The sequence below is a fragment of the Nycticebus coucang genome, chromosome 14 (assembly GCF_027406575.1).
Source record: "Nycticebus coucang isolate mNycCou1 chromosome 14, mNycCou1.pri, whole genome shotgun sequence".
Classification (NCBI taxonomy): domain Eukaryota; kingdom Metazoa; phylum Chordata; class Mammalia; order Primates; family Lorisidae; genus Nycticebus; species Nycticebus coucang.
The window spans coordinates 16,203,751-16,228,575 of NC_069793.1; the positions used below are offsets into that span (position 1 = coordinate 16,203,751).

At 35.8% G+C, this 24,825-nt stretch overlaps 2 protein-coding genes across 2 annotated transcripts; both read right to left on the reverse strand.

Annotated features, from left to right (window-relative positions):
- Positions 1 to 10,620: 10,620 nt before the first annotated feature.
- Positions 10,621 to 11,583, reverse strand: LOC128564323 (olfactory receptor 8J2-like). Its single transcript, XM_053559818.1, has one exon. The coding sequence runs from the start codon at positions 11,581 to 11,583 to the stop codon at positions 10,621 to 10,623; it is 963 nt and encodes a 320-aa protein (XP_053415793.1).
- Positions 11,584 to 20,953: 9,370 nt separating this feature from the next.
- On the reverse strand, positions 20,954 to 21,998 carry LOC128564324 (olfactory receptor 1086-like). Its single transcript, XM_053559819.1, has one exon. The coding sequence runs from the start codon at positions 21,902 to 21,904 to the stop codon at positions 20,954 to 20,956; it is 951 nt and encodes a 316-aa protein (XP_053415794.1). The 5' UTR covers positions 21,905 to 21,998.
- Between the last annotated feature and the right edge of the window lie 2,827 nt (positions 21,999 to 24,825).

Sequence of the window (24,825 nt, forward strand, 5' to 3'; positions counted from 1 at the left end):
CAGATTCAGTGCAATCCCTAACAAAATTACAATGTCCTTTCTCATAGAAATAAAAACAAAATTAGAAAAATCATATGGAACTATAAAAATACTGACATAGCTAACGCAATTTTGAGCAAAAGAATAAATCTGGCAACGTAGTGCTACCTGATTTCAAATGACATTGTAAAGCTTTGGTACTTACACCAACATAGTACAAACATAAATATACACACAGCAATGGAACGGAAAAGAGATCCCGAAATTGAATATACAATGGAAAAAGAACACTCTTTTTAACAAATCATGCTAAGAAAACTGGATATTCACATGCAGAAGAATGAAATTGGGCCATGTGTCATACCCTATGACAAAGCAACTCAAAATAGATTAACAACTTCACTGTAACACCTGAAAAAATAAATCCCCTAGAAGAAAACATGGAAGAAAATTTCCATGATACTCTTCTGAGCAGTAATTTCTTAGATAGAAACCCAAAAGCTCAGACAAAGAAAGGAAAAATGGGTGAATGGGATTACATCAAAATTAAAAGCTTCTGCACACAAATGGAAACACCACGGGAAGACACAACCTATAGAGTTGAAAAGACACACAAGCAATCTACGTATCTGACAATGCGTTAACACATGTATCCAATATATATATGTAAGAAGCTCTAAGAAATTGATAGCAGGAAAACAAATAACATGATTTTAAGAAAAATGAAGAAAGGATCTGAAACAGACTTATCTTTTAAAGAAGACATGATCTGTGAGAATACGAAAAATGCTCAATAGCATTAATTATTGGGAAATGTGAATTAAAAGCACAATGAGGATATCACCTCACACATGTCAGAATGGCTTTTTCAAAAAAGACAAAACAAGGGTTTGCAAGGATGAGGAGAAATGGGAATCCTTTCACACTGTAGATGGGAAGGTAAGTCAGTACAACCATTATGGAAAATTGTATGGAGGTTCCTCAAAAATCTAAAGACAGAATTAAAAAATATTCTCTATGTCTTGGCCACCTTTTTTTAAAATTTTGTAATAAATATTTGTAAATTAAGGTCAATTTAGCTATGATTTTCCCTTATCCCTGTGTACGATAGCTTTTTGGGACATTGTGTGTATTTCAAAATTGCTGAAAATATATTTTGAAAAGTTCTCACCACACAAAATAAAAAGTATTTGAGGTGATGTATTTATTAATTAGTCTTATTTAATCATTCCTCATTGTATACATATATCATACAATCACTTTATGTCTAATAAATTTATACAATTTCAATTTGTTAATTTACATTAAAATAATTTTTTTTTTTTTTTTTGCAGTTTTTGGCCGGGGCCAGGTTTGAACCCACCACCTCTGGCATATGGGGCTGGTGCCTTACTCCTTTGAGCCATAGGCGCAGCCCTAAAACAAATTTTTTAAAAACTGGCAAAGGTAGCCGGGTGCCTGTAGTCCCAGCTACTTGGGAGGCGGAGGCAAGAGAATCGCTTAAGCCCAAGAGTTTGAGGTGGCTATGAGCTGTGTGTTTTTTTTTTGTCTCTACAAAAAAAAAAAAAAAAAAAAACTGGCAAAGGAATTGAATAGACATTTCTCATTGAAGACTGATAAATGGCCAAGAAGCACATGAAAAGATGTTTACCATCATTTTTCATAAGGGAAATCCCCTTCACACATACTAGGGTGGCTATAAAAAGAAAGGAAAAAAAACAAAGGCAAAATTTGTAAGGTGAATCATGGCATGGATGTAGAGAAATTGAAACCCATTTACAATTTCCTTGAGACTGTAAAATGACATATACAGTATGAAAACTATTAGTTACTAAATTACATACAGGACTACCATTATGACTCAGTAATTCTGCTCCTCCATATATACGCAAATTATATACAGCAGAAACAATACCTATTCATACAAAAACTGATAGGAAAACTTTAATGGGAGAGTTATTCATAATATCAAAAGATAGAAACAGTCCCACTGTCCCCATTACTGACACATGGGTAAAATTTGTGGTATATCTGTACAATGGAATATCAGTCATCCATAAAAGGAATAGCATATTGATAAGCACTACAGCTTGAAGTCATTAACACTAAGTACAAGTCAAGCATAAAGGGCCACATATGGCACAGTTCAATTTAAATAAAATTTTTAGAATGGGCAAATCCACAGAGATGGAAAACAGATTAGTTGTTTCTGAGAACAAAGGGAAAGGGGAGAAAAATGTTATCTACTCACTCCTTCACGCATATGAGAGTTTCTTTTTTGGGCAGTGAAAACGCTCTGGACCAGATGGGTCGTGGCTGTACATTTTTAATGGAAATACCTACTGTCTCCTTTACCCTTACTGGATTTCAATTTCAAACAATCATTGATTAATGTCTGATTGTGTATTTCTGTTCACTACTTCTTTGAGTAATGTAAAATATTTTTTCTTTTGTGCATAGCTAATTAATTTTTTTCATTAAATAAAATGGAATCTTATGGCCACTGTGTAATTATAATGGAATCAGCATTCCTTGGGTTTGACTAATACTGTTAATAAAACATGTATTTTTATAAGAACTTGTGGATATAGTCAGAAGCTACGGTTATCTCACAATCATGAAGGCTTATAAAGCATTGGCTGTCTGATGCCCTTTCTTGCCCATTATTGACACATTCTTCACTTAATTCAGGGACATTAAATTAATTTTCTAGAGACAATGAATTTTACACATACTTTGGTGAATATAAGAGCAAGAATAAGCCAAGTTTTACTGCATAAATGAGGGGTCGCAAGGGTGCTTTCTTTTCTACATTCATGATAGCAAATAGTAGTTTCCTTATTAATGGGAAAAGATATGAGCTAATTTCTCTAAAATTTTTAAGATTTCTATTTAAAATACTAAAGTCCTTTTACTTGGTTTTATGTATAATTGCACTATTTTACGCGATTTCCTGAAGATGATCTGGTTCTGGACTTTTCATCCTCTTGTTTTCCAAAAACATTATATCATCCCCATTTTTATCAGACTCTCAAAACATATAAAAAATACAGCAGGCAGATCTTAGCATTGGGCGTTCACTATAAAACAAGGCCAGGTGGGGAGATAGACATGTTAACTCATTCCTCTGCCCTGCCACTGTCCCTTCCACATACGGCTTTTAACACTAAGACACCTGAAAATCAATGTATTATGCAGTGAGACATCAAGAAAATATGCATTTACATATAATCACTTATACATGAAAGTAATTTATGAGTTGGAACAAGAGAGGTTTATAAACAGCCACTAAATAAATGAGTAGTAAAAACATTTCGATCTTAAGTGAAATACATATTACTGTTTTGTAATTTTGAAAGTACTGATCTTTGCTTAAACTTGTATTTTAATCTTAGTTCTGATCTCCATTAATAAGCATTTAATCATTCTGGAGATAATTTTATGGAATTTCAAGACTCCACTAAGCCTTGCAGGTAAGGCGGAGGGGGTGCTAATTATAGATGATAGTGTGATGGAAGGACTGTATAGTAAACAGAGGCTTTAATAGTTTGCTTTGGTTTAACCACCAGCTCTGCAAATAAGCTTAATTTTTGATTTTGATTTTGATTTTTACAATTCAAAGATGATCAGCTAACTACCCAAAAGTAAATGCCTAGCTTTCACCAAAGATTATATAAAGATGATTGCAACATTATAGTAGCCCAGAATCTTTAGTTACCAAAGTACATTGCTAAAGCTGTTGTTAAGAAACCTAGATCAATTATGAAATGATAAAAATTAAAGGATGATAGGGCCATGAATAACGACTGGAACTCTGAGATATAATCACAGAAATAGGTGCAGTCTACTCACCTCTAATGAGGAATCTCTCTGTGCTCCCCACGTTTTCCTAAAATAACCCAGTAAGAATAATTTATGGGTTTCTTTACTCCTTTGAGATTCTCTCTAGGGACAAGGACTGCAATTTTTTAAATTATGCATAGAGCATTTAGAAGCTTCAAACATAGCCTACAGAGTACTTTTATATTCCTATAGGAGTAAAGTTATGCTATCTACTTTCTCACAACTTTTCTTGGGTAAGTCTTCTGTATTATAACTTAGAGATCTGTAATTAAAGCTTTGTCCCTGTAGTTCATGAATTTTAGTATTTCTTGTAGATCTAATGCTCCTTTTCTAATGCAGTGGCTTTTTATGGCTTGGTGGCTGAGGATACAATGGAGAAATCTTCAAATGCTGCCTATTGCATTGTTGTAAAAATTCACAAGGACAGATAATATAAATGTGTAACTTTCCCCCTATTTAGTGGTGCTGTAGCTATATTAAGGAAGTTTGATATTCATACAATAAATGTGCACATAATAAGTATATTTTTACAAACTTAACACACACATGTAATCAGAATAGATATATAAATAGCAAAAAAAAAAAAAAAAAGTGAAACATTATTGGAACCCTGAGAGAATTATTTATTCTCTTTCCCACTATGAACTTACCCACATACATGCAAAAATGTACAACTGCTAGACGGACTTCTCACAACATAGCTTTCAGCTATTTTTGTTACTTTATGTGAATGAAATTCTACATGTTACTTTTCTGTGTCTGGATCTTTTGTTAATACATTTTCACATTAATACATTTGACTGCATTGCTCAGTCACACTTCTGTGCACATTTCAATGTTAGAAATATTCCACAAGTTAAGTTATTCATTATTCTGAAGATCTTATGAACAGTGATATTTTGAACATTCTATTGCATGCTGTTTAACACAGACCTGAATATCCCCTCGACAGGATTTTCAAAGTCATTAAATATGCATATTCAGCATTTCTAGAGTACTTATACCAATGTGCATTCCAACATGCAGGAAATAATAGTTGTCATTGCTAAATATCTTTGTCCAGGATTAATTTTTTAAATTTTCTTTTTAGCCACTCTGTATGGTGTGGGTATCACTGTCATTTGATTTACATTGTCCTAATGTGAATAAAATTAAGAACATTTTCATATATGTAATGTATATTTACATGTTTTCTTCTAACAAGTATTCATTCATGTCTTTTTTCCACCTTTCTATTAGCTTTTATGGTGATATTTGTGGGTAAGAGTATGATTTTAAAATTTTGCATACAAATCCTCTGTCAGAAGTCCATGTCTGATCATGTACATCTGATAAAAAATATCTTCTGCTAGTACTAGAGATATATTTTTGACACTGTTAATTCAGATGAGCAAAACTTTAAATTCCCCCAAATTAAATGTTAATCTTATCTGTAATTTCTTTGTGTCTTTTGCTTGCAAATTTGTACATATTCCAGTATCACAAAGATTTCCCCTATGTTTTTCTCTAAAAGGTTTATTGTTTTTATTTCAATCTAGATATGCAATCTATCTGGAGTTGATTGAATAGGGTATAAGGTAGTTTCCCAATTTCCTTTTCTTTTTTAAAATAGATGTATAAATTATTCAATTACATTTATCAAAAAGATATTTTTTGGAAGACAGTGATGCCTGTATTATTTGTCAGTTGATACCATATAAATCACTGTGAAAGTTTTGAAACAGACTGTTTTACGATCCTTTATTTTACTCTCAAATAACATAGTGTATGGTGTACTTTCTCATTCACCTATACACATTTTAACTTATTTAGTTTACAGGTGATATTTCTTGATTTTCGTATCTTTCAAAACTTTCATAATGGCCCATGTGTATGGGTGGAACTTTACCTGGAATCACGATTTTATCTCATTGATCAGTCTGTTTGTCCTTTGGAAAATATGCTAGTATCTTTTTTTAATTACTAGAGCTTTATGTTAGGTCATGATATATGTAGTGTAAACTTCAATTTTGTTCTCTATCTTCATGGAGTCTGACTGTTGCCCTGGGTAGAGAACTGTGGCATCAGAGCTCACAGTAACCTCAAACTTTTGGGCTTGAGCACCCTTTGCCTCTGGCTCCCAAGGGTGCTAGGATTATAGGCAAGAGCCTCCTTCCAGGCCCCTTTTGCCTTTTTGAATAATATTTACAAATAGCTACAAATGTTACAGAAGGAAGAAGTGAAAGAAGGAAGAAGGAAAGGGAGAGAGAAGGGAAGAAGGGAAGGAGGCAGGGAGGAAGGAAGGAAGGGAGGGAGGGAGGGAAGGAAGAAGGAAGAGGAGAAGGACAGAGGAAAGATTGATTTGGGATTACATTAAAACTATAGATCGGGGCGGCGCCTGTGGCTCAGTCGGTAAGGTGCCGGCCCCATATACCGAGGGTGGCGGGTTCAAACCCGGCCCCGGCCAAACTGCAGCCAAAAAATAGCCGGGCGATGTGGCGGGCGCCTGTAGTCCCAGCTACTTGGGAGGCTGAGGCAAGAGAATCGCTTAAGCCCAGGAGTTGGAGGTTGCTGTGAGCTGTGTGACGCCACGGCACTCTACCGAGGGCAGTAAAGTGAGACTCTGTCTCTACAAAAAAAAAAACAAAAAAAAAACTATAGATCAATTTAAAGATATTGAACACTGTTTCATTATTAAGTCTTCCTTTCCATAGACATATTTCTTATAAACTGTCATTGACTTATCTCTTTTAAGTGACTTTTAAACTTCTGACGTATATCATCATCATATCTTGAATTTCTTTCATTAGTTTTATTCATATTTTAGGCTTTTATTTATGATTTTATAAGCTACTTTTCTTTCAGTTTTCTTTTCTTTTTTTTTTTTGTAGAGACAGAGTCTCACTTTATGGCCCTCGGGTAGAGTGCCGTGGCCTCACACAGCTCACAGCAACCTCCAACTCCTGGGCTCAAGCGATTCTCTTGCCTCAGCCTCCCGAGTAGCTGGGACTACAGGCGCCCGCCACAACGCCCGGCTATTTTTTGGCTGCAGTTCAGCCGGGGCCGGGTTTGAACCCGCCACCCTCGGTATATGGGGCCGGCGCCTTACCGACTGAGCCACAGGCGCCGCCTCAGTTTTATTTTCTAATTATTACTGCTGGGATAAAGAATTAGGTTTATTTTTTTCTAAATTGGCATTCAAAAATTTTTTCTAGAATCACAAATTATAGTATTTCTGATAATTTATACATTTTAATGCAGTTTTTAACAAAAAAATTTTAAATGAGAGGTTTTGATTTTCTATAGATTTTTATCTTTTTCATTTCCATATTGATCTTCTTACTATGTTTAGTACAAACTGAACATAAATGAAGTGACAGTGTCTTAGGTTTGAGCCTAATTTCAGAAGAAAAGCTTTTAATGTTTTGCTGATACATGACACTTTTACATAGTACTTTAATAGATATTTGTAAAATCTAGTAAGTTTCTATTTTATTGTATTGGAAAGTTTATTCTTTTCTTTTAAATTATAATGAAATTAAGATTTTCAAATGTGAAATCAGCTCTTTATTCTTCCTGATGTGCAGTACTCCTTTAGTGGTTCATACTTTCTTTTTTTGTGTGTGTGTGTGGTGTTTTGCCGGGGCTGGGTTTGAACCTGCCACCTCCGGCATATGGGACCGGCGCCCTACTCCTTGAGACACAGGCGCCGCCCAGTGGTTCATACTTTCTAAAAAACACATTAATTTACATAAAACACCTGTGTTTTAACAGGACAGCACAATATCCTATGTATTTGCATACAAAGACTGACAATTCAGTTAGCAGACTTACCACTGTGAGCTTAGGTTAGAAGCACTGTACAAACAATTTGGTAAGGTTTCATAACCTTGGTATATGAATGTCAATGTTGACAGCATCTTGCTGAATGGCATTCATAATTGTTGCATGTTTTTGTGTGCCATCACAAGAATTGAGCAACAAACGTTCATATATTTCTTGCTAAACATGTCAAGAACAGAAGTGAAATCAGGGACATAATAGTCCAAGTTTATGGAGATAATGCCATGAAGAAAATGGCAGTGTACAAATGGATTAAATGTTTTCCTGGTGGAAGAGAAGGTGTCACTGATTAAGAGAGGTCAAGGCAGTAATAATGAACAGAGCTGATGAAAACATTGCCAAAATTTGTCAAATTGTGTGTCAAAATGTTTGGCAGACTATGAAAAGCACAGCAGACCAAGCAAGTAAACATCAATGGAGACACAGAAAAATCTAAATTGAAAATCTGGGCCAACAACTTATGGCTTTGAGATAACCATCATGGCAATGCTGCAGCTCATGTGGGACTATCTGTGAGGGAGTTTTTAGCCAGGAGACAAATAGCTGTCTTAGAACACCTTCCCTAGTCAACTTCACTGCCCCCAGTGACTTTTATCTTTACCCAAAGATAAAGGAAATATTGAAAGGAAGACAATGTATTGCCATTAAGGATATCAAGGGTAATACCACAACAGCTTTAGTGGCCATTCCAGAAAGAGTTCCAGAATTGCTTTGAAGTATGGACTAGGCATAGAGTCCCAAGGGGAGTACTTTAATTCATGGGTCAAAACTATTATAAAAATGAAGATTGTCACATTATTACTTTTACTTTAGTGCGATGAAAATGTGTCAAACTGTTTATAAAACCAATGTATGGTGCCCCATGATCACATTAATGTACACAGCTATGATTTAATATTAATAAATAAAATAAATATTGTATGTTATTTGTTACTTGTTAAATTATTCCTAACAGCATGATGGTGCCCACTACTTTGAAGTGATAACCAAACGACTACAGAATAGACAAAATTGAACTGAATAATTGAACCTAGGCAGACCTAGCCAGAGAAAGACTCCCTTATTGTGCAAGTGTAGCTGAAACTGTTTTTACAATTACCCATCATTGGCAATTACTCGCTCGAATGTGGTATGAGACCAGAAACTGGAACAAGTCCATTCCAGCATCGAAGGACATCATAACCTAGTTATAGGATGACTGACCATTCGTGTTTTGCAAAAAGATCTTGATTAAAAAATGGAAAATGTGACAGTTGTCAGAATTTAAATGTAATCACTTCTATTAAAAAAATGTTAGTCTGTGTGTATCTAAATAAATAATTTTGGCAACTTGGATCCAAATGATTTCTGTTCATATTTCATTCAAAGAAGGCTCTGTGTATAATTAGTTTTGCACAGATTTTGTAGGTGAACAATGTATAAAAGGGCATATGGTATGAAAACTTGTGAGACTACAGGATTGAGCACTAGTGAATATGACTGGTGTGAGATTTAGCAGTTTTCGTACAATAGGCCTAAGTAGAATAATGCCCTCCTGATCCTCAGAACTTGTGAACGTGTTACCTTCTATGGAAAAAGACATTTGCTGATATGATTAAGAATCGTGAGATGGGGATGCTGTCATGGGTTATTTCTGTGGGTCCAACCTAGCACAAGGGAGGGAGGAGATGTAGCAGTGAAGGAGAGGTCAGAGTGATGAGATCGATGGCTGGAAGAGGAACGTTGGACAAGGCCTATGGGCGATCTATAGAAGATGTTAAAAATATCAAGAAAACATATGTCTCTGAAAGTTACTGAAGGAACACAGACTCCTGGCACCTTGATTTCAGCTCAAAGAGACCCATTTTGAACTTCTGACCCACAGCACTGTGGAATAATAAATTAAGGTTATTTCTTTTTTTTTTTTGTAGAGACAGAGTCTCACTTTATGGCCCTCGGTAGAGTGCCGTGGCATCACACAGCTCACAGCAACCTCCAACTCCTGGGCTTAGGCGATTCTCCTGCCTCAGCCTCCCGAGTAGCTGGGACTACAGGCGCCCGCCATAAGGCCCGGCTATTTTTTTTTGTTGTTGCAGTTTTGGCGGGGCTGGGTTTGAACCCGCCACCCTCGGCATATGGGGCCAGCGCACTGCTCACTGAGCCACAGGTGCCGTCCAATTAAGGTTATTTCAAGCTTCTACGTTTATAGTGACTTCTTACGGAGGCTACAGAAAACTAATACAATAAACAACATAATTACTTTTTTTTAGAAAAACACATATGTAACCAATATGTATAACATTGGTACAAATATTTTAACCCTATTTCTCCAATTCCGTTCACTTAGACCCAAAGAGAATTGTTTTCTACTGGAAAGTATTCTTCTTCATTTGCAACTATATCAGCTGGTGAAGACCAATACCTGGTAATAAAGAAAAATAAAACACATAAATAAATAAATAGGTACAGAAATAGCATAAAGACTAATTCTATCAAACTGCAGTCATTGTCATCCCTTGACACCAAAAATATCAATCGTAGACTGTCATTTTTTGTTGTGGGGAGGAGGCCAGAGGGGAGGAAGAAAGGCCGTGACTGTGGCTATTTCCTGTCACCCCCCTTTTTTTCTGCTTCCTTCTGCTTTTTCCCTGCTTGTTGGCTTTTTTCTTTTTTCATTAAATCATAACTATGTACATTAATGCAATCTTGGGGCACCACGCACTGGTTTGATATATATAATTTGAAATATTTTCATCAAACTGGTTAACATAGCCTTTCTGGCATTTTCTTAGTTACTGTATTCAGACATTTATATTCTACATTTAGTAAGTTTCACATGTACCCTTGTAAGATGCACCATAGGTGTGGTCCCACCAATGACCCTCCCTCCTCCCATCCTTCCCTCTCCCCTCCCTTTCCCTTTTTAACCATTTCTTGCTACTTGTTTTAACAGCAGTGTTTTTAGGAGGAGACGAAAACTTCTAAATGAAGGTAGTTTTAATTTTCAATTTTTATTAGTTTGATTAATTGCCCTGGGTTAGCCAGAAATCTCTTCAATGCATTCTTCACGTCTTTGTTCCTTAGGCTGTAAATTAGAGGGTTCAGCATGGGTATCACCAGGGTGTAGAAGATCGAGGCCATTTTGTCAGTGTCTAACGAGTGGTTGGTCCTCGGTTGCAAATACATGAAGAGCAGGGAGCCATAGAAGACGACCACGGCCAGCATGTGGGAGGCGCAGGTGGAGAAGGCTTTGCGTCGCCCCTCGGACGAACGTATCTTCAAAATGGCAAGGCCAATGTTGAAGTAGGATATTAGAACGATAGTCATGGAGAAAAACAAATTGGTCCCCGAAAAAGTGAACACTGCTGTTTCTGCAATGTAGGTATCAGAACAGGACAAGGCCAACAAGGGGACGTTGTCGCAGTAAAAGTGGTTGATGACGTTAGAAGCACAGAAGGACACGGAGAACACGCAGGACAAGACGGTCAGCGCCGTGAGCAGACTCTGCAGGTAGGTGAGCGCCACCAGCAGCCGGCACAGGCGCGGGGACACCACGGCCAGGTAGCGCAGAGGGCTGCAAATCGCCACGTAGCGGTCGTAGGCCATGGCTGACAGCATGAAGATCTCCGCCACGATGAAGACCAAGAACCCGCCCAGCTGGGCCGCACATTCGTAGTAAGAAATAGTTTTCTTGGTAAGCCAGAAGTTAACCAGCATTTTGGGGGCAATGACGGTAGAGTTGCTAAGGTTGATGATGGCCAAGTGCCGCAGAAAATAGTACATGGGGGTCTGCAGCTGGGCGTCCACACTGGCCAGGGTGACGATGCACAGGTTGCCCACCACGGTCAGCCCGTAGATCACCAGGAAAACGAAGAAGAGGGGGATCTGGAGCTCGGGACGGTCCGAGACCCCCGTGAGGACGAACTCGGCCACCCGGCTGAGATTCCCGGCAGCGCTCATCTTTTCATGTGAAAAATGGAAAGACAGGGATCCAGAATAAAATTGCTTTTCCGGTTCCATGATGTTCAGTGTTCTATTTTAATACCAGTTTATTTGGTTGACAAACCCTTAACGTTTCAGATCTTGTTTTTCTTTCATTTTTGCACAAACGTCAGAAATATAAGCTCACTTTTAGATGATTAAGGTTCTACAACTGTTTGCACAAGCTATTCATTTATTTACTTAATGTTAAATATAGTTTCCATCAAATGAATATAGTTTATTAAATACTATTTTATGTATTAATATGATGCATTGTATTTATATATGTTAATCTATATTAACATGTATACTGGATGAATAACATATATGTATTTATATGTGCACGCACACCGCTGTGTGTGTGTTTCTAAGGAAAAAAACAGTGGCCTTAAGAAGTTGATGGGCCAGAGTGACCTCCAGTTACCTATTTCTGGCTTCCCCAGGTCCCCTCTCCAGCCCATACCATGTCATCAACTCTTCTTGGGGATATTAGTATTTCTATGGGAAACACTTTCGGTGGCCTGGATTTTTCTTTATCAACTTCTACCTCACCATTCTGTTTCAGCTTCCCTGAAACTGTGCTATTCCTCAACGCTTTCCTCTTGGTGTCATTCTGAGTCTCCAAAGTCTATTGACCTAACCATATTTCATTTCTTCAGCCAAATAAGCCAGTCTTGTCCTAACATTCTTATAAGTCATCTTTTTTGTTATTTTGTTCTGCTATCCATTTTCTCCCTTACCATTCCAGTGTATAACTCTTCCCATTAAATTGTTTAAAGCTTGCTTTTATTTGAAAAGGTATTCCTTATCATGTTTATTTGTTAAAGTTTTTTTTTTTTTTTTTTTTTTGTAGAGACAGAGTCTCACTTTATGGCCCTCGTAGAGTGCCGTGGCCTCACACAGCTCACAGCAACCTCCAACTCCTGGGCTTAAGCGATTCTCTTGCCTCAGTCTCCCGAGTAGCTGGGACTACAGGCGCCCGCCACAACGCCCGGCTATTTTTTGGTTGCAGTTCAGCCGGGGCCGGGTTTGAACCCGCCACCCTCGGTATATGGGGCCGGCGCCTTACGACTGAGCCACAGGCGCCGCCCTATTTGTTAAAGTTTAATATACTTTGATTTACTTGTACGGAAAAATGAGGGGGGAGGTGTTAAATATTTATTTAGCAAGTAATGCATGCCCAGAATTAATTACTGCTTTATTCTGCTGGAAAGCCCTAGGATATGGATAGATAGTAATTATTTTTATGTCTGATAAAGATAAATTGAGTCTCAATGTGGTAGAGTTACTGAATGAAACTATAAAAGACACTAGTTAATGGTATAACCTAAACCTCACAGTTTCATGATTTTGTTTCATGTAATTTTGTTTTTGTGTTTGTTTTGTTGGTTGATGTTAGTCTACCAATTTCTAGCAGTGTGATTTCTATCAGGTATTTATATTTTTATATATACAAATTAAAAGAGATAATGAATAATACAGGTTTATTTTTATAGATCCTGGTACCACATGAACATAAAACTGATGTTACCTGCAGTTATTTTGAATGATTTTTAATGTGCGTTTTTATGTAAGTCTCAATAACTCATTCAACCTTGTTGAAAGCCTTATAGTTGAAATATAAATAACCAGTGAATTATAATTTCACACATTAGAAAACTGGTTGACACATACCTAGCTAAATATTCAACAAAACAAAACATGTGCTCCTCCAGCCAGATTCTCTAGTGAACCTTCAGTGTCCGTTTAATCTACAGATGCTTTCTTCATTAGATATGAGTCTGATGAGCTGATCTGATTGTGTTGTGCAGCCGTCTCTAAGCTCTTGTCACCACACCTAAAAACAGCTGCACATTTTTAAGCAGGTACGATTATGATGAAAAGGATCATATAATATGTATTTTTATCAAAATAGTCCTGTCTGGCTGCTGCACTAAAACCATATCAGTGCATTACTCATTCTGACATTTATATTCTATAAACTTTTGCTTTATCTAACAACAAAAAAAGAACATTAACAATAACAGTTACGGATTTCCTACTGTGAATTGCAATTAGTTTGTGAAGGGAGAGTGTCTGTAAATATTTAATTTCCTTACTCTACCTCTACTGAAGCATGACTGAGGGTACATCTAGGGTTGCTTTTTATTGAGGTAAGAATGTCACTAGCATAAAGTCTATAAAAGAGTCTGTGTCCCCCCACCTTTTTATATTATCAGAACCTTGTTTGAGTTATTATTTGTTACCATTAAGGGCTATTATAATTTTCTACAATTTTTTAAATTAGTTCTTGAATAGAAATATTTTATAGGTCTACCAATAAAATGTATCTCAATGAATCTTAAAAGTACTACATATACACACATATGTACACACATATGCAGAAAATTGTAATTATTTCAATTACTCATTTCATTAGCAAAAGTGAAACTAATGGGTTCTAATATGTTTTCAAAACTATATTTAATTGGTCTTTAACTGTGGAATTTGTCTTCAATTTGTTGACACATGGATTGCACTTGGAACAAAGCCTGTATCTGAACATGACCTCTTAGGGTCCACCAGGGGTTTCTAACTGTTGGCACCAGGTAATCCTTCCATCCTAAGAATTTTCACCCTGGAAAACGTAATAATAAAAAAGAAAACAAAAAACAAAGGGGGAAAAAAAAAAACACCTTGGGTGGCGCCTCTGGCTCAATGGAGTTGAGCACCAACTACATATGTCAGAGGTGGTGGGTTCAAATCTAGCCCCGGCCAAAAACTGGAAAAAAAAAAACCACCTTGCATTGTTAACTTCAAGTACTTTTGTAAGCCTCTCTTGGAAATAGTTTCATATACAACAGTGACACTTATGAAGCTTCCTATCTGGTGTAGTGTGCCCTGTAAAGTATCTGTCAGTTTTAAGGCAATACACTTAATAATATGTGAAATATTGGCTATAACTTACCTGTGCAGAGGGATCTGAAGAGACCCATTCCCAAAGCTGCTGAATGAAGCCTGTTGGAGTTTTACAAGAGTCTGAAGTCTCTGAAGATCCTCACACCAAATATGTTTGTTTCTAGGCTCCAGTCCCCAAACTTGACAACCATATTTCCCAGACAAAAGTCTGATTCCATGGAGAAAAGAGGACAAATTGAATGCTCATTAGTGAAGATCCCACTAAAAATACCACCCACAGATAAAAATGTGGAGATTGTCCAGGGACTCACTTAAATGATCACACTTAATAACAGATGCAATAATTTCATATAGATGCATTTTTTTAGTTTAATTTGTGTGGTAGCTGGGAAGTACTACTTTTCGCCCGGGGATGAAGGAAGTCCAACCGTTAGAAAGCACAGAATTTGGACCCCAGTGGCCAATTTTAATGTGACTATTAGGAATAGAAGTGAATGTAAACCCTCTGCTGTTCCTTAAGAGCAAGTCCTGGTGTACAGACATAAAAGCCAAAAGACCTAAAGCATAGATCCAACACGTGAAAGACTGTAAAGAAAATAAACATCAGTTTGTAATGTTAAAATTCTTAAGGCATTCATCATATACCTGGTCTGATTTCTAGTGTTTAAGTACAATTATATGCATGGAAAATATATTTTTACATTTAAGATTGAGATCTTTCCTCAAAATATACATAAACATTGCATCATAATTAAGCATTAATAATTTATTGTTTTACTTGTATGGATTTTCTAGCCTATAAGAATTACAAATACAGGAGGTGGTGGGTTCAAATCCAGCCCCCGGCCAAAAACTGCAAAAAAAAAAAAAGAATTACAAATACAATTGCTACCTACACATTGGAAGAAGGAGTTGTCTTGGCCCACACATTAAATACACAAACTCTAACAAAAGCTGATGAGTAAAAAAAAATAGAAAAAAAAGGCCCCTGTGTACTTTTCACTTTTCATGATATCTAATACCACAGATGAGTAAAAAGTCCTCAAAAAATCTGTATGTAATCCACAGGTAACAGGTCGGACAGCCCTCGTTACCATATTTCCATCAACCACATCAAACAATAGTCCTATTACAGAATTCATTCATTACAGACGCATTTACAGAATGCATCATTAAACATAATTTAAATTTTTATTTATCCAAATTATCACATATCTATTCCTGCTATCTATCAGAATCAATCACTATTGTCTATCACAACCTTTTTAGCCATTTCCAAGTATATATATATATATTGCATATGCATATATATGCAAATATATATTAATTTCATGGTTAAAAGTTTTATTTTTTTATTTCAGGTTAATGTAAGGGTACGAATAACCAGGTCACAGTATTTGAATTTGGTAGGTGGAGTCCATCTTGTAATTTGTCTCACCCCAAAGGTGTGCCATACACCCCTACATTGTATCCTTAAGTGGGAGCACACTAATTCCCTCTCTCCCCATCCGTCTCCCTCCCCCCAACTTGAATTTAGTTGAGGTTTACTCCTATGTGGGCATGAATTAGATCATCTGCTAAATAAATGGTGCTGGGAGAACTGGATAACCACATGTAAAAGACTGAAACTTGACCCACACCTTTCATCACTTACAAAAATTGACTCAAGATGGATAAAAGATTTAAATCTAAGATATTTAATGATTAAAATCCTAGAAGGAAGGGTGGGAAAAATGCTTGAGGATGTCAGCCTGGGGGAAGATTTTATGAAGAAGACTTCAGTGGCAATTGCAATAACAACAAAAATTAACAAATGGGACTTAATTAAACTGAAAAGCTTCTTCACAGCTAAGGACACAACAATGAAAGCAAATGGACAACCTTCAGAATGGGAAAAGATATTTGCATGTTATGAATCTGACAAAGATTTTATAACTAGTATCTCTAGTGAACTCAAATTAACCAATGAAAAAAGACCAAACAATCCCACCAGTCACTGGGAAGAGACATGAACAGAGCCTTCTCTGTGGAAGACAGATGAATGGCTAATAAACATTTGAAGAAATGCTCATCATCCCCAATCATCAGAGAAATGCATATCAAAACCACCCTGAGATATCACCTGACCCCAGAAAAGAATATATTTTTGGTGAGAACATTTAGCATAGGATCTGCCATCTTATAAATATTTGTGATGATACGTGACAGTAATCTTTTAACTATGGGGCAATAAGGCACAACAAATCTAAAACTTTCTTGTTTGGCACAACTGAAATGTTATGCCCATTGAATAGCAACTTTCTGTTTATTCCTGCCCGCCAGCCTTGGGAACCACCACCCTCTCTGCTTCTGTGTGTTTGACTATCTTGTATATATCTAATGCGTCATACAGTATTGGTCCTTCTCTGACTAGTTTATTTTACTTAACATATTATCTTCAAACTTAATATGTACTATTATTTTTTAACAGAATAATTTTACTAGTACTTTTTTGGCATATAAATGGTATGTATTGTTGCTTGTGATGTAGCTTTAAATTTACATAAACAGATTTATGATGTTTACATCATTTTGTGATTGATGATTTTTTTCTCTGAACGATAAGATTTTGTGATTTAAATATTTTGATTGCTACATATTTGAGTCATGTGTTTTAACTAGATGAGAATTTTGATTGCGATGAATCTTCTTACATTTCTCATTTTTCTCACAGACAATAACTGTCAAGTCTATTTAGTTGGATGGCAATTGGAAATTATTAGGTCATATGACATCACCATTTTCAAATTCAGCATATGCAACACAAATTTTCTAGTTTACTCTTTATGATATGTTTTAATATTTGCATTTAAAAAGGTTTAATATTTGTATATTTAAGAAAAATTTGCAAGTATTTTTTATTTGGTCCTCTAATATCTTACTATCTCCAGGAAACTCATACATTTTATTTTTTTATCATTTCAGGTTCATTGAGGGTACAAGAATTAGGTTACACTGTTTGCATTTGTTAGGTAAAGTCCCTGTTATAGTTGTGGCTGCCCTCAAGAAGTGTGCTGTATACTATAAACCCCATCCCTCTCCCTCCTCCTCTCTTTCCAATCCCTCCCTCCCTCACCCCCCACCTTGAATCGATTTGAGTTTTTAACTTTTGTGGGTATACATTAGATTGTCTACTGCTTTATATTAGAATGAAGTACATGGGATTCTTGCTTCTTCATTCTTGTGATACTTCACCAAGAAGAATGTGTTCCAACTCTGTCCAGGTTAATACAAAAGATGCAAAGTCTTCATATTTTTAATGGCTGAATAGTATTCCACGGTATACACATACCGCAGCTTGTTAATCCATTCCTGGGGTGGTGGGCATTTAGGTTGTTTCCACAGTGTGGTGATTGTAAATTGACCTGCTATAAACACTCTAGTGCAAATGTTCTTACTAGGCATCTACCCAGGATACTTGTATTTAAACAAATTAAAGGAAGCAATGGAATATTATGGAGCTTTTACTTTGAACACTGATTAAGAATATATTTAGAGCACTGGACAACTGGATAGTCACATACAACGTAATGAAGTAAGACCCCTGCCTCAAGATACACACAAAAATTAATCCAAAACTAATAAACACCTTAAATATAGAAGTAGAAAACTCTTAGAAGAGAACATAATTTTAAATCTTCATGGTGTTATGTTTAGCAATGGATTCCTAAACATGACATTAAAAGCCTAAGGAACAGCAACAAAGCATAGACGAGCCGGTCAAAGTATAATAAATGCAACAGAGTTTTACGCCCTTTAAAATGGTAAATGTGTTGTATGAATTTTACCTGAATTCATTATTTTATGGAGTTTAGATATAATTTTGCATGTATTGTTATGTGTCTGTCCTTTTTAATGAACTATCTAATTTTATACTTCGCACATATAATTGGCATGCATTCTTTATAACAAATCGTGTCTATTACGTGAAATAAAATAGTTGTTGTTTTAATGAGTTTCTGAAAGCTTTCAAATTTGGTGAAACTGGAGTTAGCTTTTAAATTTGAAATCAGAAGTTTCAAAGTTGATGAAGTCCCTTATATTTGCGAAATACCAAGTTTTTAAAAAAGATAATTAATTGAGAGTATTCAATTAACAATGGAACTATATTTTCCTAAATTCAGATATACCTGCTTTTCATAATGAATACTGCATAAGAGTACAATTGGCTTTACATTAAAATTACTCATTCTTTAACTTTCTTTTACCATAAAAATAATAAGAAATCATAAACTCTTTGTACACGTCCCTTCCTGCTCATCTCAGTTTTTGTCTTTACTGAAGGTAACCCCTATCCCATCTGCCACCTACATGCAAGCTGTCATTTCATTACTGTGTATGCATGGACTCATTAATAAAACATACTATAAGTGCAGAGATATTTAAAATAAATTTGTATTATATAATGCTGAATGTCTCATTCTTTAAATTTATTTTTATTTAGTGTTTTTTGTATTTATGTTAATTCATTTAGCTATCCATTTTTATCTGATTTTACTGAATATATATGTTTTTAGACATTGACATTTTTTCCCCAAAGTGGCTGTAACCTTAACACCCCCTCCAACAGAGTGGGGGATGTTTCCTTTATTCTATTTCCTTACAATCACATTAAAGTCACTAGCTTTTGAATTTGTGTATAAGAGTGTATTATATAATTTTGTCTGTACATTTCCCAGATCATTAAAGTATATGTATTATCCATATGAGGTTTCTTCCTTTTTGAATTTTCCTGTTTCAATTTCAATAGATTTAGACTGTCCATGTGTTTTTGTTACATGGATGGATTATATAATGCTGAAGTCAGGGCTTATTGTGTACCCTTTCTTAGTTTTTAATGTGGGTGTATTTTATCCAATGTCCTGTGTATTTTTGGTTTGTGTTTTTTTAGTTCAGCTGATGCGTATATGGATCTGTTTTCTCAAGTGTGTGGCTTGGTCTTTTATTGTATTTATGGTCATTTTTATTATGCAGACTTAAAACACTTTAAAGCATAAAAATGTATCAGCCTTTGTGATTTTCTGGAGTGTTTACAGATTTCATCCAGGCTGAATTATACACATGCACACACTGGCATGGTTTGTACATGCACAGGTAAAGGATATCAATGATCATACATTAGTTTTGACATTGAAGGTAGGAAGCATGTGATAACAGAGAGAAAAGCCCAGGTGCAGGAGAAAACAAACTCGGAGGTAGGGATATATATGATGGTAGTGGGTGCTCTACTTTTGCGTCATTGAGGTGTTATTTAAACCTAATCCCATTTTAGGAAAATATCCTTTGGCTGGACTCTGTGTTCTAAGGATATTGTCCTGCTGTAACTAAGAAATAAAGAGAAATCTTAAAGAAGAGAATGAATTCATGAAATCATAATTTAACAGTAATCAAGATGTAGAAAGGTAGGGAATACATGACCACTTCAATTTATCTTTGAAGGAGAGTTATCTTTGCAATGAAAACAGGGTCTGTTGGAAGCAGGGCTAAGCACAATCAGAATAGAGTCTCTTTTCTGTCCCTTATATTCCTAGGTTTGGTCAATTAGGAATGGTGGGTGGCATCTGTATGAGCATCACAAAATGGTCTGGTCAAATAGAACAGAGCCACAAGCTGATTAGGGACCAGGCCAGTAAGGAATAAAGATGGGTGGGGGGTTAGTTTAGGCAATAGAGAAATCTGACTGCAAATTGTACCTTTAGCCCTGATTTGTGCTTTTCTTTTGTTATGATCAAGATTTTGTACAATCTTGATAAACACTAATAATCAGTCTTAATTCTGTAAGGAATTAAAGGATGGGCTATATGTCCATGCCCTGGATGACATCAGAAGAGAGGAAGAAACACGGCCTCACAAATTAGCACCAAAATAATACTTGGGAATTGGAACACAGTATCAGTGGCAGCTGAATCACAGATGTGATTAGAATGCTGCAAACACATAGACATAAGGAAGGAGAATATTGAATTTAAGTGCTGGTTTTCATCTGGATTAGCTGGTGGTAGATATAGCCAATCAGATAAAGGTATGAAATTATTTATAATTGCATCTATGCAATCTTATATAATTCAAGTTGTATGGAAATTAAAGAAAACAATATTCCCCATTCTTAAAATTACATATTTTCCTGTATATGTGCATTTTGTGTCTACCAACCAGTATCAGCATATAGAATATATGTAAATATATATAGTGTAATGCGTGTATATTCCTCTGTCAGTATAAACATAGTAAAGAGCAAATTGATGAGACAGATTTTTCTACATGTAATATCAGCATAGATAGAAGGTTGCCTAGGATCTTTATTTTTAAATGTCTAAAAAACAACAGATTACATTAGTAAATTAAACATTGTCATTATATCCTCTTGATATTAAGATGCAGAACATACTCTCAACCATTTTCAAGTTAATTTTTAGTGTGAAAAATGGACTTTACGGATAATGTGATTTTTCCCAAACACTTTTTTCATGGCCTCTTTCACATCTTTGTTCCTCAAACTGTAGATGATGGGATTCAGCATGGGAATCACGATGGTGTAAAATATTGAAACGATCATGTCCTGTTCCAAAGCGTAACTGGAACTTGGCCTTACATACATGAAGAGAACAGTGCCATGAAAAACAGACACCCCAGTCAGGTGTGAGCCGCACGTGGAGAAGACTTTTCTCTTTGCTTCCGCAGAGCGCACCCTCAGAATGGCCGCCAGTATGAAACCATAGGAGACCAGGACAATCAGGATGGTGACTATCTCAATGCATCCAGCAACGGAGAACAGCAGAAGCTGGTTTATGCGCGTGTCGGAACATGACAGAGCAAGGAGGGGAGGGATGTCACAAAAGACATGTCTAATTTCATTGGATCCACAGAAGGAGAGGCTGAAAGTGGCCACTGTGTGTAACATAGCGTGCAGAATTCCCCCAACATAGGAGGCGGTGATGAGTGGCACATAGACTCTGGGTGACATGGTCACAGCGTACAGCAGAGGGTTGTAGATGGCTACATAGCGGTCATAAGCCATCGCAGCCAACAGAAAGCATTCTGTGGTTCCAAGAGTAACAGCAAGAAACATCTGTGCTGCACAACCAAGGAATGAAATGGATTTGTTTTGGGATATAAAATCTACTAACATATTTGGGCTAATGACTGAGGAGTAGCAGGCGTCCACAGAAGACAAAACGCTGAGGAAATAGTACATGGGGGTGTGGAGCCGGGAGTCCCCAGTGACCAATATGATCAGCCCTAAGTTTCCCAGAAGAGTGAAGAGGTAGATTGCTAGAAACAGGAGGAAAAGGGTGATCTGCAGTCCAGGATCATCTGTGAAGCCCTTCAGTACAAACGTGGTAACTTCAGTGATGTTCTTCATGTTTCAATTCCATGGAACAAACATGAAGATACTCATAAAATTACAGTTCCTGTTACTGTACAACGGAATGAACAAAACTGTGACTCAAGGGAATATGAACTATGCCCTCATCTATCTGGCACTCTCAGTAAGTTTGGGGCCACGCATAATTTTCCAGCAGAAGGTCAGAAAAGACAGTGGAGTGTTCGTGCCACTCACTGCGTAATCAAATGATAGAAATGGGAGTTCACCCAGTGGATGAACTCACCCTGTTTTAAGCCATAAGATCTCCTGGCAAATTTACCACTGATTTCTATTAGCTATTTTCATATTAAATAGTACTGAAATATAAAGTGTCTATAAGAAAAATTTGTTCTGGCATCCAAACACAGGAGATACTATGTCAGTGGAAAGATCTTTGGAATATAATGTCAGAATTCAAGATATTTCAGTGATTGTGTAAAATGATTTGTAATCTCTACTTACCTACTTACACCTAGAAGGAGAACATTCACAGTTATTTTATAAGATTGGAGTAGATATTGGAGTAAACTACCACATTAAATAGATAAACATTTTAAATAACTTTATTTACACAGTGTGGTGTCTTAGGTTGGTTCTAAAGAGTATTTTAGGATGAAATCCAGTGAAATATATTTTGATTGTGACTTTTTCTTCTGTCAATGCTTTACGTTTCTGAATTATCATTTGGATAATAAAGATTTGTGAATTATGTGATTATTTGATACCAAAAATGCAAATGCCAGTTAATCACAACTATGATTTACAGTATAGTTGACTATGTTTAGGGCAAACAAAATAGTTCAGCTAAAGTTCTCTTGAGACAAATATTTCTATGAGATCCCCCCAAAATTTATGCTGAGTAAAAAACAAGTCATTATTAGTACATTTTCAAAAGTTTTAGATTTATAAAGAAAATAACTACGATTCTTGAATATTTAATACTATAGGTCAACTTTTTAAATTAATGTAAATTTATTTCTTAAGATCTGATTATAATAGAAGGCTAAAAATTCTGAATATTGGGGCTTTACTGATGAAACATTAAGTCTGCAAAAAAAGAAAAAAAAAAGGAAGGGAGAAAAAGATAAGAGCCATTTATGGAGCACTTGCTACAGGGATTGACTTTTTTTGTGTGCACATTACTTCATCTCGCCTTCGTAGAAACTTTCATAGCTGATAATTGCCAGAGCCAAGATTCAATCCCACATTTAACTTTTATTTCCTTGCCTTGTATTATAACATGATTTCCTTATGCAACTGGAAAACTATACCCCACCCCCCAACCTCCGTAAAGTAAAAGTAAAGCAAAACACTATTCTGGGTGTATTTATGTATTTTTAAATCATGTAAACTAGAGAAAAATCAGCAACAAATTGAAGCCACTACTAGATTATATAGCTAGAAAATACATTTAAAAGATTTACTGACTTTTTATTATTTCAAAATACAAGACCCTAGATCGGTATTTTTCAACCATTTTTTATCTCTTGGCACACTTGAACCTATAGTTAAACTTCCACAGCCCACTTAAATTGTGTTGTTAAAAAAAAAAAGAATAAAAAAAGAGAATATACTTAACTATGCTGTGAATGTCTTTAGAAAATAATTTAATTAGTGATCTTTCAAAATTTATGTGGCACACCTAAGATCGTCTTATGGTGCACCAGGTGCAAATCACTGCCTTAGATAGTTGAATATGTCAAATATGTTCATTTCCTCAGCTGATAAAGTCATGTTTGTTCTTACTTCAAACTGCCTCCTTCCATCAGAAAAATAAAAACTTACACTGTCTTATTAACACTTTTATTTACCTCTAGAGATATAAATTAAATATTTTCTACCTTTCCTTAGTTTCTAGAAAGTGTGGGTTTTTAATTCTTAGGAAGAGTTCTGAATAAATCAGATTTTGATAAAATCTGATTCAAACATGCAAGAGGCGAGTAGCGAAGTATTTAGTTCTTGGTGTTTAGTAGCTAAAACGTTTAGTACACAATAACATAGCTGCTCTTCACATTTTAGGTTTTGGCTCCTAAAATATTCTACAAATTATCTGAAATTATCTCTTATCTATGAACAGCACATGCAGGATCCAGTATACTATGATTATGGCTAATTTGTTTTTCTATTTAAAAGTATTTTGCTTATTTTCAGTCAAATGACTAGTTAACAAGAAGAGTAAAGTAATTAAACATGGTCTAATTATAAATAACTACATGAAGGACAATGAAAGTAACAATCAGTTTAGGGTATACAGTGTATACAGTTGAGCTGCAACTAGACCAAAGTGAATGAATTGAATAGCATACATCTCAAAAGAACATTCTAAGCTGCCGCTTGTTTTCCACCCCTTGACAGGTCACACAGTTACCATGAGTCTGTGCACACATCTTTGAGTCATCCACCCCTCCAAGTCAGATCTGATGGAAAATGGCATGCAATATGCTAGACTCCTGCAGCTCAAGTTTATGACATGTAAAATATTTAGGTATTTACAATGTTTTCTTTTCAGTTGCTTTTTTTTTTTAAATTGCAAAGAGCAAATAACTAAGGATATTAGCAAAGAAATTGGCATCATGTTTCCTCTGGCAAGAATACTATTAGTTACTGCACAATAGCACCACCAAACTGTAGTTTTCAAACCATTCAATTAGTTAATATTCTCCTAGATTCAAGAAAGTAAACATGTGTTTTTCATAGTATACTTATCCTACTTTAACAGTCCTCCTTCATCTGTGTCTTACAGTCAGCTGCATGGCCACTTGCTGACTATGGCCACTTTAGTTTATTTACATGCCCTGAATCAAGTGTTTACTTGATGAAGTCTACAGGAGAAGTCTCAAGGGGAATGTGCCCCAATTATCTGCTGGTTAAAAATAGCAATGTAATGATTTACTTAATAATAAAAAGTAAATGATCCT